The following is a 19,072-nucleotide window of genomic DNA, read 5'->3' as shown; positions in this document are numbered from 1 at the left end:
ATGCGGTAGTACCAGTGATAGAATTTAATGACTTTCTCAAAGGCTTTTGAATTGATTACAGTACAGCGCTGCGTCCGCTTACAACGTCACTGCCGAAAAACAGTATAAAACAGATTATGCCGATTCGGAACTACTTCCGATTCTACTGGCATCACTCTCCGTTCAAAAGCACACTCCAAAGACGTCTAATACGTTCGATGATGAGTATGACTTTATTATTGGTAAGTGTTCATCCACGAGTTTTTTGGGGTTTTTTTTTCGGTTCAATGAAATTTAAATGCGCAGATTTGATTGACAAACTTACTGATTTCCTCCATATAGATATCGGTATTCAAAACAAACTGAAAGGTTTTCAAAGAAAAAAAATTAAATAGTATCAACTCTCTTATATGGTCCCGCTTATACAGGACGGGCAAAAAGTCCATAAAAACTTAATCGAATAATAATCGAAGTAAAAAACGGTTTGCAGGGTTAGCATCGCTATGTCACGGGAATTTTTTTAAGACAGGAACAAAAAAGAACTCAAAAAACAGCCGTTAGGTGGAGCTGACGTACACAAGTCAAAGAAAAGATACGCAAATAACGAACAGAATGCCCCGAATCGTTTATTACAGCAGTATGTGTTCCACATGACCACTACCAGAGGGAATGACACATTATCGCACACTATACACATTATGTGTCTCCCAAATCATCATTATCATCTCCAGATATAACCAGTCTTCCAAAAATTCTGTATTATCAAGAGGAGAAAAACATCTGTCTCTATATATATATGTCGCCATCTGATGGTCCTGCATTTACGAGCTGATGTGATACGGTGTTGCAAGGTTTCACCTTTTGTATACCGCATTTCGACGATGTTCTCTTGACATCTACAAACGCTAATGAGCACAAGGAACATTTGCGTCAAGTGTTCAAACGCTTCTCAGGATTCGGAGCTCGCTTTAACGCTATCAAATGTATCTTGGGGCAAGAGACATAAGATACTTCATTCATGTTACAAGGGGTTGTGTAGCTTTGACCTTTGAAGACCGGACACACCCCGCTTCCCATCTCATAGAGATATCGAAGCGTTCCCGAAGGGTGGGTGTATCCGAAAAGTTTTATTATAAAAACAAAACATTGTCGCCTCATACGAAGGCAATACATTGTGTAGCTGTTGAACTATAAAAATTGACTTTTTATACGGACACCCTCTCCTGAAAAACCCTCTATTAGAAAGTTGTTGCCCTGTCTAACCCTGAGGGGCTTGAACCCAATTGGCCTCAAGAGAGACAGAACAGACCGAGCATGACCAGGGCTCTGTTCGTTAATCGATTCGTTAATCGTTATATTGTACATTCGTTACGATGCAAAGAACGAACCTACATTCGTTAATCGTTATACATTTGTGTTAATCGTTGTGACAATATACATATACCTCAGGAGAGACAGGGAAACAATCTAACCACGTTTTTGAGAAAAGGATGTCCGTGTAAAAAGTTAATTTTTATGGTTGTACTATAAAAATTAACTTTAAATAAATAACCCTAAATAATAACTATACTACCCATTGCAATATGAATGACGTATGTGAGGTCTACAATTATTTGGATACTTTTTCCCAATTGGAAGTGCCTTTAGGATGAACGATTCACCAGTAAAAGGTGGTAGGGGGAGGGGATTATGGAATCACCCCCTGTATATGACCATTTTGCTGGTTCGTAATGTGTGAACCAATTGCTTTTATCTTTTTCTCAGTTTCCATATCTCATGGATGAGTAATATTTTTTCCTAGGATATATGCACATACCGAATATTTTGCGTATTTAAATGGAACCCGAGTAAAATGTTGTGATGTTTATAAAGTTATCGATTTTGTTTCTGTTGTGTTTAAGCTCTCTAATGAAGTACATATTTTGATGTAGTTGGATCCGGTGCCGGTGGATCAACTGTTGCTGCGCGACTTTCCGAAGTGGATAGCGTTCGCATTCTGCTGCTCGAGGCTGGAAAATCTGCACCTCTTTTGACAGACTTGCCGGCTGCCTATGGACAGTTTTTCAAAAGTGACATTGACTGGGCTTATACGACTGAGTCTCAACACAACTGCTGCTACGGTCAGAAAGATAATGTGAGCGATATTATTTGTGTGAAAAACATCCGTATATAACCTCCTCAGACCTGAACGAGAAACTTTGAATTTTTCGGTTTTTACATTTATTTTTAATTGTGAAACTACCAACCGTATTCCCCCGCATTAGTCGGCATGGAGGGAAACCACGAAAGAGATCAGCATGACAGGAATACTCACGTCCTCTCACTTACCAAATGAACACTCCAGACTACTATGCTACAAAGGCAACGAATTGAAATCCCGTTCGGATAAGTTGACATCTGGTGACAGTGTCAGCAATCTGAACTTACTTTAGTCCGAGTTAGGTCTGGCTGTCCATGTAAAGCCCCGTTCAGCGCACACGAACTTCAAGGAGAAAGGGGATTCGTTGCCTTTGTAGCGTAGTGGTCTAGTGCGCTCATCCGGTAAGTGAGATGACGTGCGTTCGATTCCTAACAAAGGGAGTTGAATTTTCTTTTCTGTATTCATCTTCTCAATAGCCAGCTTTTGAAACTTCGGCAACAGTTCACTATAAATTAATTTTAAAAAAATCAAATAAGAGTAAGTAGAAAGGGTCTCGCTCCTGGAAAAGAGAGGGGTCTTGATAATACCAGACACTTACGGGAAGAAAATATGAACAGGGGACAATTGGACTCGAAAAAAATTAATAAACAGTGTTATGATATACGAACTGTTCTTTTCTACTCTGTTTTACGTTTCTTCCCCTACGTATTGCTCTTTTTTGGTTGTTCGCAGTTTTATGAATACACGTGTATTCTGCTCATTTTCTTAATACTAAATTTACTGTGCCCAGTAAGAAAATGTAGAAGTAGGTAAACAGAATTTTTTCGAGACGAAAAATCATGTGTATTTATTAAATAAGATCGACGCTTTATAATTGGGCCATATTATGTTTCTCTTATGCTCAGAAAGTTCATTTTTCAAGTGGCAAAGCTGTAGGAGGTTCGACTATATTAAATACAATGTTCGCTGTCAGGGGCAACAAACTTGATTACGAAGAATGGAAAGAAATGGGTGCCGACGGTTGGGGTTATGATGACGTCTTGCCTTACTTCAAAAAACTGGAAAATAACAAAGTATTCACTAATCCTTGTGAGTCTTTTAGTAATTAAATAGTTTCATAAAGTTATGTTTCCGAACGAAACTATTATTGTTATTAATGAGTGTATATTTCGACGATATTTAGATTACCACGGAAGAAATGGGCCTATCACGATTGAAGAACGTGCTTTCAAACTGCCGTTATCTTATTTCGTGACTGATGCAGCAGCAGAACTCGGGTACAAGTATGGTGATTCAAATGGCGAAGACCAAAATGGTTCGCAAGATATTATCTTTATTCCAGCCGCTAATTGATACGTATTATTCCGACAAAACTAAAACAAATATTTCACATCTTAAAGATAGTTTAATAGAAATGCAAGCTGAAGCGAATTTAACATGTATTGATTGATTCAAAACCTGTTAAATTTGATTTAACCATATTGTTCCAAATGGTAATGTGAGTAATAGGAATTCACGGTTTTTGTGAAGCTATTTATCCAAAATCTTACCGCAATTCGGCTCTCCACTTCACTTTTTGGATAAAATGTTTACTTATATAATTTAAGCTAATTTGTATCTCTTCATACAATCAAATAAACTCAAAAAGTTCTAGTGGTCTGAGCTAGTTTTCTTTTTAAAAAAATTATATGCTTTGAAAACTGGATATTTCATAATAAACGGAATAGTCCCCATCTGATTTGTTTTTATGGTTTCGCAGGTTTCTTCTACATTCAGAGTACCATTAGAGACCGCCAAAAATGTAGCGCAGCCAAAGGCTACTTAGTGCCATCGGACGATAGATCGAACTTAAATATCGTGTCAAAAGCTTTTGTGAAAAAAGTACCACACTTTTACTTCATTTACCAGTGCATTTTATTTCATGATTATCTTAAAAAATTAGAAATATCATATTTTTTTCTCCTTCAACATCGATCCTCTAGGTTGTAATTGAAGATGGACGAGCTACAGGTGTAATTTTTGACTTCAATGGAATAGAACATCAAGTAAAAGCTAAGCGTGAGGTTATACTGTCAGCTGGAACAGTCAACAGCGCCAAGCTTTTGATGCTTTCCGGCGTCGGTCCAAGAAAACACCTAGAAGAAATGGATGTAATTTTTCTAAATCATCTTTCTTTTTCTGAGGCTATGTTTACGAGAAGTCCCGAGTTTGGGGTTTAAAAATTATGAGGATGAAATACATTGATCATAATAATTCATTAATATTTTATAGTCCAGATGTTTTTTTTGGTACTTCCTGGATACTTCATGCTGCCATCTGGCTTCCATTGGTCATCTTTACTTCAGAAAATGGAAGCGAGTTGGTTGCATGGAAACGAAACAAACAAAACTTGACAACATAAATACGTTTGGGCCCAGCATACACTCAGAACATACATTCTCCGGCATGTGCCGATTCGTTAAGAAATTCCGTAGAGGGATGTGTACGAGGTACATGTTCGGTTAAGTAGTATTAGTAGTAGTGGTACTTCGTTGGTACAGTTCGTGTTTTATAACCCCCCCCCTCCCTTCCCCCAATAGGAAGTCCCCTGGTTGCTAGATATTGCGTTTTTTGTATAGCCCATGAATTCTGCTAAGAAGCCATATGCGAGCCGATCTTACCGTCAAAAAGTTTTGGCTCAGAGAGTAACAGGTCTACAACGGTACAAATATTTAATCACTACACTTCCCTCTCGAATTTTAACAATAGATGGCAGCACTAAATATTCATACATAACACCTAATACACATTCACTTTTCCGGCACAGCTCACGCGGTAGTAAATTACTCATGGCGATAGACCGGAGTTGCGCTTGGTTGAAAGAGAGAAAGCTGGATGTGCTTATAATATTATGAGCCCGAAGATTCTTAAATGTTGGGAAGCCTCGTAGCCTATGTGTTCTATAAATTTCAATCCGAACGCTCTCATCAGACCTATTGTCCGTGGTGTGTGACCCCCATCCTCCCTTTGTATTCTCATTTGCTCTTTGTCTATGCTCCCAGGCAATGAATCTTTGCACTGACATTTTTTTCTCCCCGTCTACATTATTCATAAATGTTTTTTTTTTTAATTGTGCACTTGCTTAGACATACAGTGAAATCGCCTCTTAACGGACGCAGATGCTGCCACCCCTCTTTTACGAACGAATTTTGTTGTCCTTTTTATGGATTTATGGATGAATTATGTTGACCTACCGGTGTCCGCAAAAAATAGGTTTTACTGTAATTCTTTCTTATCATCATTATATTACATTTTTTATTGTACTACCGTATGTATGTACAGTATATGTTCGAAAAATTTCAGTTTTCTTGCAAATAGTTTTACTGGCTTCAAATTTTGTAATTACATTCTAGCCACCTCTAACTAAGCCATCTACTTATTAATTGATAGGCATGATGTGCAAATCAATAAAGGTTCAGATTCAGTTTATGACAGTCCCAAAAATGCCAAATTACATGCATAATCATTTTTGATACCTAGAAACCTTGCTGTTATGTGGTCATGTGGTCGTCGTGATTCACCGCAGGAAGTGAAGTAGTGATTAGCTCTATTTTGTTTTTCTTCTCTAGTGATCTTTCTCTAGTTTTCCAACTTTGAGCGGAAATGAAAAATCTCGCTGCAGCGAGTAAAAAAATTAGTATTTGAATTGCAATCGTAACAATATTCATTCGTTACCAGCTTTGTCTGTGCAGCATCTAACATGCACGTGTTTATGTCAGGTGCTGCCTAGACGAAACTGGCTGACATACACAAATGTATGTCATACATACGTGTACGAAATTTACATCAAATACTCTCACAGTTAGGCTCCTCAATAATCGGTTGTGATAGTATCACAATCGGTAATGATCGGAAAGATCTACAATTTTAGTGCTCTATTAAATTGAAGTAACGGTGCAAAAACTATTTAACGAGAGACACACTCAAGAATACAAAAATATCATGTAAAACATTGACCGTATCAAATACTTTTATTTCTTTAAATAGATACCAGTTATTGTTGATTTACCAGTTGGACAAAATTTCCACGATCACGTCGACGCTTCAATGGTGTTTGAACTAGATGAGAACTTTCCTACCTACGTCAACAACTTGACACAAAGAAAATACATCGACCAATACGTCGATAGCAAAGAAGGTAATGAATACTTTCAAATATACAAGGTGACCGATTACTCTTCCACCAAAATGCAAGTACACATCACGACAGTGATTTTTTTACCAATTGAACGTAGGATCCCAAATGACATATTTCCAACGCATGTTAACATTGTATTTAAGTCAAAAGCAGCAAAACAAGAGGAGGGAGAAGGTCCTAAAATTAACCAAGGAGTGAAAGTACCCCCCCCCCCTCCTTATATATACACACACACGCATAAAACCATAGGAGAAGGAAAAGGATAATACTTTTTCTTTCCGTAACCGCCTGTGACTAGAAGTGGAAAAAAAATCCTCTTACAGAGCACCGTATATACAGAATTTCATTGTCGTTCCTCATGATATGCCAACCAACAATGAAATATTTTGGTTGCTTCTGAAGGATACGTGTGGGTTGCTACCCTACTTCACCAAGCACCAACTCTGGCCATATCAAAATTTACTGCCATTAATGAGATAAGATGGAAATGAAGACGTTGTCTATCGGTGATTGCCTCAAGCTCGTTAGGGAAAGCATCTTATCTATATCCTCCATCGGGTTTGAACCTTGGACCGTGACAGCAACTTTCACGATGGTAGATGAGCATCTTACCACCATGCTACTGGGTTGCTCCCCTGGGTTCGATTTCGGAAATTGTTTGTCTTGACATGAACTGTTATCCCTTTAATTTCACCGGTGTAATTCGGGACAACCCCCAGTGTATGGACATTGCCCGAGTGGCACCGTGGTAAGATGCTCGTCTTCCACTATGAACGTTATCCATGGGTTCGAATCCATGCATAGAACGTTAGAAGCAAGTTCTTTACCTACCTCGCCTGGGGCGACCGCCGATTGATGGAGCCTTCATTTCCCACCCAACTCCTGTGGTTGGAAATTGCCGTATGGCGATATATGGCCAGCGTTGGTGTGCGGTAAAGTAGTGTGGGGACAAAATGCACATTCTTCTTATATATACACATTTTGTTATCATTCTATATAGGCCCACTGACAATTCAGGCATCTATAGCAGCAATAGCTTTTCTTCAGAACGGAGAACAGCAACTTCCGGGAGAGCTGAACGATCATCAGCTTTACTTCAATGAAGTGAATGTTTCAATTTACAAATCTGTTAATCTGAAGGAAGAGGTAAAAACACATTCTTTCGCATTTATTTTCGTCTAACTCCAATCGTCCGTATGTAATAGATGATAATATACAGGGTGGTTTCGACGTGTATTACTTCATTGTTTTCAACGATTGTCACTCAACGGTTGCCGAGATAGCTGTGCAACCGTTGACTTTAGAATTTTACTTTCAACTACAAAAGTTTTCAAACAGATGATGTTTCTTAAAATGAAATTTATTTGAAGGGTCGTATATACATAAAAAACATGAAATGTCTAGGTCATGTTCGGAGAAAACATTTGCAAATTATTACATATGCCTGAATGCAATATTTATGGAGGTGCAACTCGAACTTTGAAGTTTTAACATTTATCACCAATTATTGATAGGGTATGGTTTACAAAATTAGAGAACACAAACTAAGTTCATATTGTAAAAATTATGTAAAACTAATTGCCATTGTGAGTAAATAAAAAAAATAGTTTTACTCTTCAGTGATTTCAATAATAGTCTTTCCAGTCAAGTTATTTTACAACGAAACCATCTTTTCATTTGCGTTTCTTATGTAACCAGTGGTGAAGCGCAGATCCATGACAATGTGTAGGAAGGGGCGATTCATAGTTCTTAGGATAGCCATGCATTATACGCGATAGACCGATTGTTGCCTTATTTACCGGCTCGGGGATGGGTCATCACCCCCATCGCCCGCTTTCTGGATCTGCGCTTGCCAGTGGTTTGAAGTTGAAACCAGCAACGTTTCATGAAATTTGATTGTATCTGCACAGGAAACATTTATACACCACAGGTTGAATGTGTGTGTGTGTGCGCGCGCGCGTGTGTGTGTGTGTGTGTGTGTGTGTGCGTGCGTGCGTGCGTGCGTGCGTGCGTGTTTCATTTTCACTTCATTTCTTCATCCTCGAAAGTTTAAATAATTATTTCATAATAATTTTGTCCTAAAGGGATGAACCTGAAATAGTGAGTGATAAAAAGAAAGAAAATTTTTAGATTCTTAATAAAATAATCTGAATTTAAAAAAAAAAACAGTACTTGTGAGAGGGTATATCAGTCCCAAAAAACAGAAATTTTCAATCCAATACGAACTTGTAAACATAACAGCAATAAATCACCAAAAAATATAGCAAATTTTCATCTTTAATCCTTTATATCCTAGCGGTATTTTAAAGTGCCAGGTGTTAGATAATTTGTTTTGAACTCACTAATTGTTTCAAATCATTTTTTTTGTCTTTAATTAGAACTTAAATGACCTACCAAATAATTTGCATGATTACTATTTATTTTTATCATTACATTTATATTTTTAATTCAATTCAATATATGTCCGATTAATAGATTAATCGATCAATTGTTAATCGCAAATGAAAATTTTAGTTGAATTAATGGACTCGATTAGTCCAATTAAAATTAGATTCAAATTCTTAGTAAAAATTCATAATTTATTTTTATTTGTTTGAAGAAACGATTAGATGTTTTAAATTATGTTTTTAGATGTAACATTTTAGATGAGTGACCATACTTAAAAATATTTGAATCAATATTTTGATCAAATTTCTCGACATGGGGAAAATACAAGTGGATTCTACGAAAATTAGTGAGGATTTCAGTATTAAATGGGTTTTTTTTCTTTTTTCAGTTATTCTCAGTTCCAGAAGACAAGACCGAAATTTGTTGTCTCCATTGTGAACAGCATTTTTCCTGTTCGGGAAACATCAATTCCTTCCCCCTCCCCTCCTCTCCTCCAGTACCATGTGAGAGTTATTTCCTTTTCCCTTTGAAACTGCTCTCAAATGGTACTGGAGGAGAGGAGGGGAGGGGAGGGGGAAGGAATTATATATATAATACTTGAGAGTATTCGATTAAAGTTCGTTCAATCGATTAAACATTTTTGATTAATCTGTTAAAAAGTTTGATCGATTCCGAGCACTTATTTATTATAATTTTCTCCTTTGTTCTAATTTTCACAATGTCGGATATAAAGGGTTAATATCTCGATAGATATAGGTATGAACGTTTTTGTACATAACTTTTCCGATCAAGTTACATACTTCACTAATTCGAAGTTTTAGTACACGAAGACTGTATAACACAAAACTAGCTTCATTTATAATTTTTTTTATTTATAATTCAGAAAAAATATGAAATTTTCAGAAGCCGCATGCCATTTGGAAACTTTTTGTAATTGGAAGTTTACTTTTGCTTCTAAAGTCAATGGTTTCAAAAAGGTGTAGTCCTGTGGACAAACAATTTGATTCCCGCTGTATAAATTACCGATCAGAGACGAGTGTGAATTATTGATTATATTATCATTATATTATTATTATTTACTTTATTTGGAGTATCGTTTTTGTAAGATTTCTTTTTCACTTTACAGTACAGTGATCCATGTTGCACGCAATTATGGAAGGACAGCATTGAAATAATTGTGACTATTATACTTTCATATTTGTCACAGGTATACGAAGCGATATTTTCGGAATATGAAAACAAGAACGTCTACAGTTGCGGAGCGCATTCGTTAAAACCCAAAAGTCGAGGAACGGTTAAATTACGATCCAAAGACCCATTTGATGATCCTCTCATTGATCCGCGGTATTACGAAAATGAAGATGATCTCAACGATATCGTTGAAGGTAGGTTTCAGTTTTCCTGAAGAATTAGTGTTTTCTTATTTTCTCATGTGATAGAACGTATTTAGTACTGTATGCAGCAGAACTAAGACTCTAACGATTGTATGCCCGTTATATAGGGCTATCATATATTTCCACCAAGAAAACGAAAAAATAAAACCTATAAAAATAATAAAACTTTTTCCATGACCATAATGAAAACAATATATCTATCACTAATGCTTTAATCGTGATGAGAGCATTGGAAATGCATATTTTCAGACTTCCACGCGAAAGCTTTAGATTTTACACAAAGTTTTCGATAACAAACCACAAGGATTGTTAAGAATTCACTACTGGCGCTTCTAATCAACGAATCTTCTCTTCGTGTGGACTTTGTGATTAATAGGGCTAGGATTTTTATGCCCTAAAAAGTGTTTAAAAAAAAAAGCTCTACAAAAAATGCATTTATGCTATACAAAAAATACATTTATGCTCCACAAAAATACATTTATGCTCTACAAAAATGCTTTTATGCTCTACAAAAATGCTTTTATGCTCTACAAAAATGCTTTTATGCTCTACAAAAATGCTTTTATGCTTTAAAAAACTGCAAATATGCCCTATAAAACGAAAAATATGTCATAAAATGTTTCATTTCTATCTCAGATAACATTACTTTTAGCAAACCAATATGACAATGGGAAGTGTTGATGCAGTCTAAACTATTTCAAACCTTTACTTATTATATGAAGAAAAATTCTCCGTTTCACTAACCACCACTAAGCGTATCAGAGAATCAATAACATATCTTTCAATTTTTTTTTTCTTTTCACAGTTAATGTACCAAACACACATTAAGAAATTTTTTAATGTGAAAACAGAAAATAAATACGCTTTTTTCTCGTTCTCTAGTCAATTGAGACTTCGCCGCTAATTTGTTTGGTCCTTATATGTTTCTGGTTGAGGTGAATGTACTTGAATTGTTTTCATAATTTTTTGAGCATGTCAGCTTGGGACCCTTTCCTTGTGAGACAAATTTGATATAATTTCTACTCAATGTTGGAAAGGTGTGCCCAAAAATGATACAGCCACCTGTTTTTTTTTCGGTTTTTCCTTAATATGAGTTTTTCCTGATAAACAGTGGCACTTGCTACTACTACTTATCCGAACATGCACCTCGTACACATTCCTCTACGGAATTTCTAACGAATCGGTACATGTGTATTCTGAGTGTATGCTTGGCCCTAAATTTATGTGGTCGAGTTGCGCTTGTTTCGTATTCATGCTGAAGTGAAGATGGAAATGTTTGAATTCTAATGTTTTGTAAGTATCGTGTCGTAGGCTTGCCTGCTCTCTGTGGAGAGAGTTTTTTCGAATGGGGGACCGGCTCACATTCGTGTCTCGAAACCGAAAAACTTCAGAAAACTAACTTCAGCCGACCACCTTGTTTCGTGTTCATGCTGACATCTGGCTTCCATTTTCTGAAGTAAAGATGGAAATGCTTGAATTTTCATGTATCGTGTTGTAAGCCTAACTGCTCTCTGCCTGAAAGACTTTTTCAGATGGGAGGGTGTCGAAGTGCTGCAGCACATTGGATTTTACTTTTTGCAGCAACATTTATATATCGCACAGTTAGCACAAAAAAATCGTTTCAACATATTCATATATATTCATTTCAATAATTATTCAATAACTCCTTTATCCATTGTAAAATAATTTCTATCAGAAATTACGAAATCATTTCTCTCATTTATTTATATAAATTGCTATTGTTTCACTAATTATGAATTATATATATTTAAAAAATTATAAAATTATTTCTTTCATTGATTCTGAGTTTCGACCAATTTGTTCCGGAATTATTTCTTTCATCAATTGTAAAATTATTTCTCTCATTAATTCTGGAATTAATCGTTTTTAAATGTTTTCCACTATTTTCTGAAAATGATCGACGGGTCACGAGAAAACGATCCGATGCCCAAGTGTGACCCGCTAGCCATGCGTCGAACACCCCTGCAATAAAGCGTCGCGATGAGAAGAAAAAAGATAAAAGAAATAGACAGTTGGAGTTAATTTATTCCATTGGAATTTGGACGATACAAAGTATTTCACCCCGATCGTAAAAAACGGGTTTAGTTTATCAAAAATATATATCTCTCACTGGAGAAAAGTTTAATTTTCTCAACCGACTTGAACGATTTCGTTTTTTGAAATATTCAGATATTTTGCTTTCTATGCTAAAAATACTATGCATAGTATATGATATGAAATGTTATTACGTATATAATGCAGTTATAACATTGGCACGACTCGAAAAATACAAACAGTGAAATATAATGATAAAAATTTTAGGTCGATCCCCCAATTATTTTCTCAACATCATGGCATGAACACTGAGGAAAAATCTACAATATACAGGGTGATTATGTAATTGCACTTCCCGCATTTTTCTGGAGAACCATTGATCCTAAAGACATACTTCCAGTTAAAAAACTATCCAAACATCGTGTAGAACTCAGTTACGTTATTCATATTGCAAGGGGTTGTATAGTTATCAAAATATAAGTATTAACTTTTTATACGAAAATCCAGCCCTCAAAAATCTGACTAAAATGGTGTTGTCCTGTCCCTCCTGAGACCAACAACAAATCATGTTTCTAAGTGACATATTTATACAGATATTTGAATTTAAAAGCAGAGGAAGGTTGGGAAAGAACAGCAAAAATCAGGGAAAAGAACCGTCGTCCGTTAGTTTTTAAGCTGTTTTTTCCCAACTTTCCTCCATTTTTTGAACCCATATTTCTCTGAAATTTTCTTGTTGGCCCCAAGAGAAACCGGGCAACAACTTTCTAATTGTGATTTTGAGAACAGGGTGCTCGTGTAAAAAGTTAATTTTTCTTTTTATTTTGATAATTGTCCAACTCCTTGCTACATGAATGGCGTAATCTGAGGTCAACACGCTATTTGGATATTTTTTCCAGTTCGAACTATGCTTTTAGGACCAACGATTCACCAGTAAAATGCGGGAAATGGAATTACATAATCACCCTGTGTAATAGTTATAATATATTTACTGAAGATATAACATGATTTTCCTTGCTATTAGGCTACAAGACTTGCCTTAAAATAGCAAGAACAAATGCCATGCAAAAAATCGGAGCAAAGCCGACCAGGAAACTACCACCACGATGCCAGTCATACGACTTCGAGAGCGACGAAGGGTTACGTTGTTACGCGCTGTCTTTCGGAATGACCGTTTTTCATCCAGTTGGCACGGTCAAGATGGGTAAAGTCGAGGACCAGACTACCGTTGTAGACTCAAAACTACGGTACGTTATGTATGATTAAGCTACAGTTATGTACGAGTATATTACACAGATAATAAAAATACCGTAAACTTCATCAACACTTGCTAGTCGCTGATCAGGCCGTGCAAAAAATACCAATCCGAGACATCCTTGGGTGAAACAAAAAAAACAAAGAAAAAGAAAAAGAAAACCTAGTGTGTGACGGAGGTTAAAAAATACAGGTTGAACGTGGACAATTCTGCCAAACGAAATGAGCTGATAGACGAGCAAAGCGGAATATGAAACACCCTACCAATACTGACCTATCTCGAACCGTTTTCGAGCCATAGAGATTATTCGATGATGGAAGAAAAATGCGTGAAGTCTGAAAAAACTTTGGCTTGTGGAGTTTCTTAGAGACCTACACTCAAACTAAGATCATATTTGGAAAGAGTATAAAAACCACATAAGGTGACAGCAATTCCATCAGAATATTCTGATTTAATGGAGAGCTATAAGCGCGCGAAAATTGTCGAAGTTCGAAATCGGGAAATTGTCCCCCAAAAATTTTAATCACCAATTCCGCAAACACACTTCCAGGTAAATCCGGTCAAATTTACTAAAAAACTTGTTCATTCCCCCGTCTTTCGAAAAAGAGCTCCACAATAAACCATATCGGTGTTCTGGTTCAAGAGCAATTTAAACTTTTGTTCGCAATACATCACCGATACCGGCATTCGTCGAAGTAGACATTCGACGAAAATTCGGAATTGGCGGTTACAGACTTTGGCGACAATTTTATTTTGCAGAAACCATCGTATTAGGTGACACCCTCTCCCTATCAGGATATCTGAATTGAATGGCAAGCTACAAGCGCTGAGACACTGGCGAAGTGCGAAATCTACTAAATTGTCTTCTTCGACAACGCTGGTTTCAAGAAAATTAGAATGGAAGCAGGGTGGCAAAATTTGTATAACCTCCTCATTAAATCCGCATCTGCCCAGATTGCAGGGGACTAGGTCAGCGAGTGACCAAGAGAGTGATCTAGAGAGTTTTCAAACCCCTTGAAAGGCCAAAAGGGTGAGTTGGAGCGTGAGCAAGCATGTGAATAACCAAAAGAGTGACCTATAAGGCAAGGAACCATGTCAGGAGCTACCAAAAATGTGACCTAGAGCGTGTGCAAGCATGTGAGTGACCAAACAGTGTGCAAGCATGTGAGTGATCAAACAGTGTGCAAGCATGTGAGTGACCAAACAGTGTACAAGCATGTGAGTGACCAAAACAGTGTAAGCATATGACCAACACAGTGTGTAAGCATATGACCAACACAGTTTGCAAACATGTGAGATCACTCGGATCTCACCAAAAATCGTACAAAAATTGTCAAATTCAGGTAAAGTTACCAATTAGAGCCAAAAAATTTTCGAATTCAAATAAGTATGCCAATTACAGTTGCAAAACTAACTAAGGCAAGTAATATTTTGCCAATACAGCCAGAAAAATTGTCTAAGGCCTTGATTACACTATAAAAGTTTGATGAAAGATCTTTGCAAAATTTGAAGAAAAAAACAACCAATAAGCCTACTGATTAAATTTTATAAAAGTTTTATAAAATAATTTTAACAAAAAAAAACCCTTTATAGTGTAATGGTGGCTTAAGTTTATGATTCCCAAACTTTTGAGTTTGTTTGCAGCAGCGTCTTTGCCCTCGTGAACAGTCTAACGAAGAACTGCTTCACGGTATTGAACAGGCGCGCACATTAATAAGCACAGCGCAGGGTCCCTAACATTGGTTCGCGACGGTCGAAGGAGCCACGGCACACATTTTGAGGACCACTGGTCTGAGGAAAGTAAGATTGCCAATCACAGCCAAAAAAATAGACAAAGGCAATTAACGATGCCCATTACAGTAAAAAATTATTCAGAATAAGTGAACTTCCCCATTACTTACAAAAAAAAAAGCCAAAGGTGTTCAATTATGTCATGAACGTTTAATGTCCATTCTTGATTTTAAAAAAATATATATAAACCTCGTTGAAAATTTTTGGAAGAAATAGGACATTTCATGAAAAATTTGTGATGCACAAAATTACCGAATGTCCTGTAAAATACGAGTCACAGGGTCACCCAATAAGTTATATACAAGTTTCTGTCTCGCGAGCGGTAGTATTAACCTAAATTTTTGGCGAACGAACTGTAAAGGTTGTGTACCCCTTGTTGTAGAGGGTTTTACACTGGAGTATTTATAGGGGGTGCATAGTGGAGCTAGAGACCAGGGCGGCAAGTTCAGAGAGGCGGCAGATTAGAAGAATGAGTGTCCAAGAAAATTATAATGGATGCAGGGTCCCGAAATTTGTATAACCCTCAATAATTCTGCCTGTGCCCAGACAGCAAGGGACTAGGTCAGTGAGTGAACAAAAGAGTGACCTAGAGAGTTTATAAAAACGTAGTGACTAAAAGAGTTATTTAGTGAGAAAGCATGTGAATGTCCAAACGAGTGAGGGACCAGGAGGGACTAGGTCAGAGAGTTACCTAAACACGTGCAAGAATGCGAGGGACCAAATTAGTGTGCAAGAATACGAGTGACCAAAACAGTGTGCAAGCATGCGAATGATCAAACAGTGTGCAAACATGCGAATGATCAAACAGTGTGCAAACATGTGAGTGATCAAAGCAGTGTTGGAAGCATGTGAGTATCAAAAGAGTGTGCAAAGATATGAGTAACCAAATCAGCTTGTAAGCATGCGAGTGATCAACACAGTGTGCAAGCATGTTATTGACCAAAACAGTGTGCAAGCGTGTGAGTGATCAACACAGTGTGCAAGCATGAGAGTGATCAACACAGTGTGCAAGCATGTTAGTGACCAAAACAGTGTGCAAGCGTGTGAGTGACCAAAACAGTGTGCAAGCGTGTGAGTGATCAACACAGTGTGCAAGCATGTGAGTGACCAAAACTGTGTGAAAACACGTGAGTGACCAAAACAGTGTGCAAGCATGCGAGTGTCAAAACAGTGTGCAAGCATGCGAGTGGCCAAAACAGTGTGAAAATATGTGGGTGACCAAAACAGTGTGAAAACATGCTTCTGACCGAAACAGTGTGCAAAAATGTGAATTAGTAAAAGAATGATCTTAGAGATTTAGAGACACAGTTGTACATGGAGTGTCAAGAAAATTAGACTAGAATGACAGAAGAGAGTGGAAAAACCATAAATGCGAATTCTCATTACATCCAGTGTCGCTGTACATAATGATGAGGGAAATTTTACTGTATTTTTATCAGGGCAGCCAGAAACATGAAAGATACGAGAACGTATCGATCACATGCTCACACTACGGGAATGTATTAATAAGATAATTTCATTTTGCAATTCAATAGTTAATCCGTATGGAAAAATTTCGCTTTCCGAAACACAATCAAAATCATGTGAAACTTCCCTCGACTAAGACTTTTTTCTCTGGATATGCTTCCATTTTTAATGATAATTTTTTCCTCTTATTGCAGAGTGAAAGGTATTGACGGGCTCCGAGTCGTGGATGCGTCAATTATGCCAAGGATAACATCCGGCAATATTCAACTACCAACTATGATGATTGGTGAAAAGGCATCTGATATCATCAAACGAGATATGGGACTATATTGATTTTTTTTTCGCGAATATTACAATGTGATTAGAAGTAAAAAAAGATTTAGAAGTTCCTCGATTGCTTTAAAAATGAAATATTTCGTGAAGTTTGATATATATTTCTTCTTTTTTCAGCAAATAAAGTTATCGATACTTTTATCATCATTTTATTATTTGGTGACACTGATCAAGAGGAAAACGATTTTATGAAACTAATGTTTAAAATGCTAGTTAATAGATGGATCTAAAACACATACACAGGATGATTCCAGAATATCTCTTGCCACATTTCACTGGCGAACCGTTGATAATAGAGGCATATACTTGCAATCAGTAAGAGTATTCAAACAACGTGTAAATTTAGGATATGCCATTCATGCTGCATAGGGTTGTACAGTTATTGAAAAAACTAAAATAAAAATAACTTTTTATATAGGCATAATGTCCTCACAAACCCAGTTGAAGCGTTTATTTCAGGAACCCCATATAAGTACAGAATTTCAAATTTTTGGAGGTATTGAAGAAAAACCCTTTAACACTTAACTAAAAAAATATATTTTTTCACGAAAAAATTCCTGGATGTGGAGGACAGTTCGATTTATAAAATGGAAACGTTATATATTCATTAAGGTTCAGGGGAGGGGGGATAGAAAAATTTTCATCCTCTGTAGTTATGGGGTCTCTGCAATAAAGTTAATTTTTAACACTGTTTTAGCCTTTTTATGATGTAAAAATCAATTGAAGTTGACTTTCTAATAAAACTGGGTTTTATTTTGGTCAATTTCATACACTTTGTAGAAATAAAATTGTAATTTAAATTACAAAGAGACGGGTTGGGGGTCTTTATGACATCCATAGTTTTTGGTTTTTTTTTCGCAATTTTCGGATACTTTAATGTTTTAAATCACGGTATGTCATTTATATACATAAATAGGGTTATAGCACAAAAAATAAAGGGTGAAACCACTGACCTGTTGATATAGTTTGATTTTATCTAGCACTGATTGATTAATTGATTGATGACCGCTCACGCCCAGAGCTGTTGTGCAAGACAACTTCTTCTCTTCACCTCCTAGGAGGCTGGGTCGTGTCGGAGAGCATCTTCTATTTATTCAACAAATGAAAAGTTATAATATACATTCTATGGAAACAATCCATCAGAAGACATTGAGGATACATACAATCAAGATTAAATAAAAGAGAGAAATGAAATAAAAATGAAATACAAAACCAGCGAAAACGGATTAAATACACGCTAATTTGCACTAATTAGCTATGCACTATTATACACATTCTGTGGAAACAATCCATCAGAAAACTTTGAGCACAATTCTATTCAATCAATATTAACATAAAATAAAAATGAAATATAATTAAGTACCCAAGAAAAACAGGCAAATTTATACAAATTGGCTATGCACCGTTATATACATTATCTAGCACTGAAAGCATTCGGCACAAATCACCAATCTCGATGCACATTTGCGGCACACTGGTTTTCTGAATTGCTTACAAGATTGAAGCGTTTTATTGTTTTCGCAGTTCATTACTTCGCATTTCTGTCGTTTTTTTGTCTCCGTCAATAGGTGTTTTGCATATCATCGCATTTTGAATTGTAGTTTTTAAATTCAAATACACTCAGTACGGGGGGGGGGGGGTACAGTTGTTCAGCTAACTGCAATATGTAAGTTCGTCGAGTGATATTTTTTCTTGTCACTTGTCCGTACAAAATCCAAGCATTTATCGCTGAAATATCGAAACTGTTAGAAAATACATGTACTGGCCAGTGACGACTTCCAGCCCTGGTTGTGTATAACCGCACCATTTGATCCACGACGTCGACTCCATATTTAGTTTTGTTATAATAGGCAACTGTTTCTGGGGTCTTTTTTTTTCGTTTTCGTTGAAAGTTACACCAGTATGAAGTGAACTCAGAAAACTATTTTCATAATTTTTTTCCTGATAGGATGTCAGCGTGATATCAGTTCCAGTTTTGAATGTGATCGACGAGTACAGATCTTGTTTTCCCGTTTTTGCAGTTAAAGGAACCTCATGACGGTCTTGGAAGGGTCCCAATGAAGCTTGTCGATTTCGATTTCAAAAATGCATATAAT

At 36.6% G+C, this 19,072-nt stretch overlaps 1 protein-coding gene across 1 annotated transcript; it reads left to right on the top strand.

Annotated features, from left to right (window-relative positions):
* Positions 1-55: 55 nt before the first annotated feature.
* On the top strand, positions 56-17,032 carry LOC149077088 (glucose dehydrogenase [FAD, quinone]-like; the record flags this gene model as incomplete). Its single annotated transcript, XM_089242338.1, has 11 exons — positions 56-221; positions 1,911-2,113; positions 3,025-3,208; positions 3,303-3,434; positions 3,879-4,000; positions 4,102-4,269; positions 6,146-6,296; positions 7,297-7,442; positions 9,892-10,069; positions 13,155-13,377; positions 16,838-17,032. Coding segments are annotated over 11 exons (1,812 nt in total), but the record flags the coding sequence as incomplete, so codon positions are not given.
* Between the last annotated feature and the right edge of the window lie 2,040 nt (positions 17,033-19,072).

Source organism: Pholcus phalangioides, unplaced genomic scaffold, assembly GCF_987345545.1.
Source record: "Pholcus phalangioides strain wild (caught in Gottingen) unplaced genomic scaffold, Ppha-v1.0 ptg000015l_1, whole genome shotgun sequence".
Classification (NCBI taxonomy): domain Eukaryota; kingdom Metazoa; phylum Arthropoda; class Arachnida; order Araneae; family Pholcidae; genus Pholcus; species Pholcus phalangioides.
Note: the sequence above shows the minus strand (reverse complement) of the source record. Positions and strands in the feature narration are given on the sequence as shown.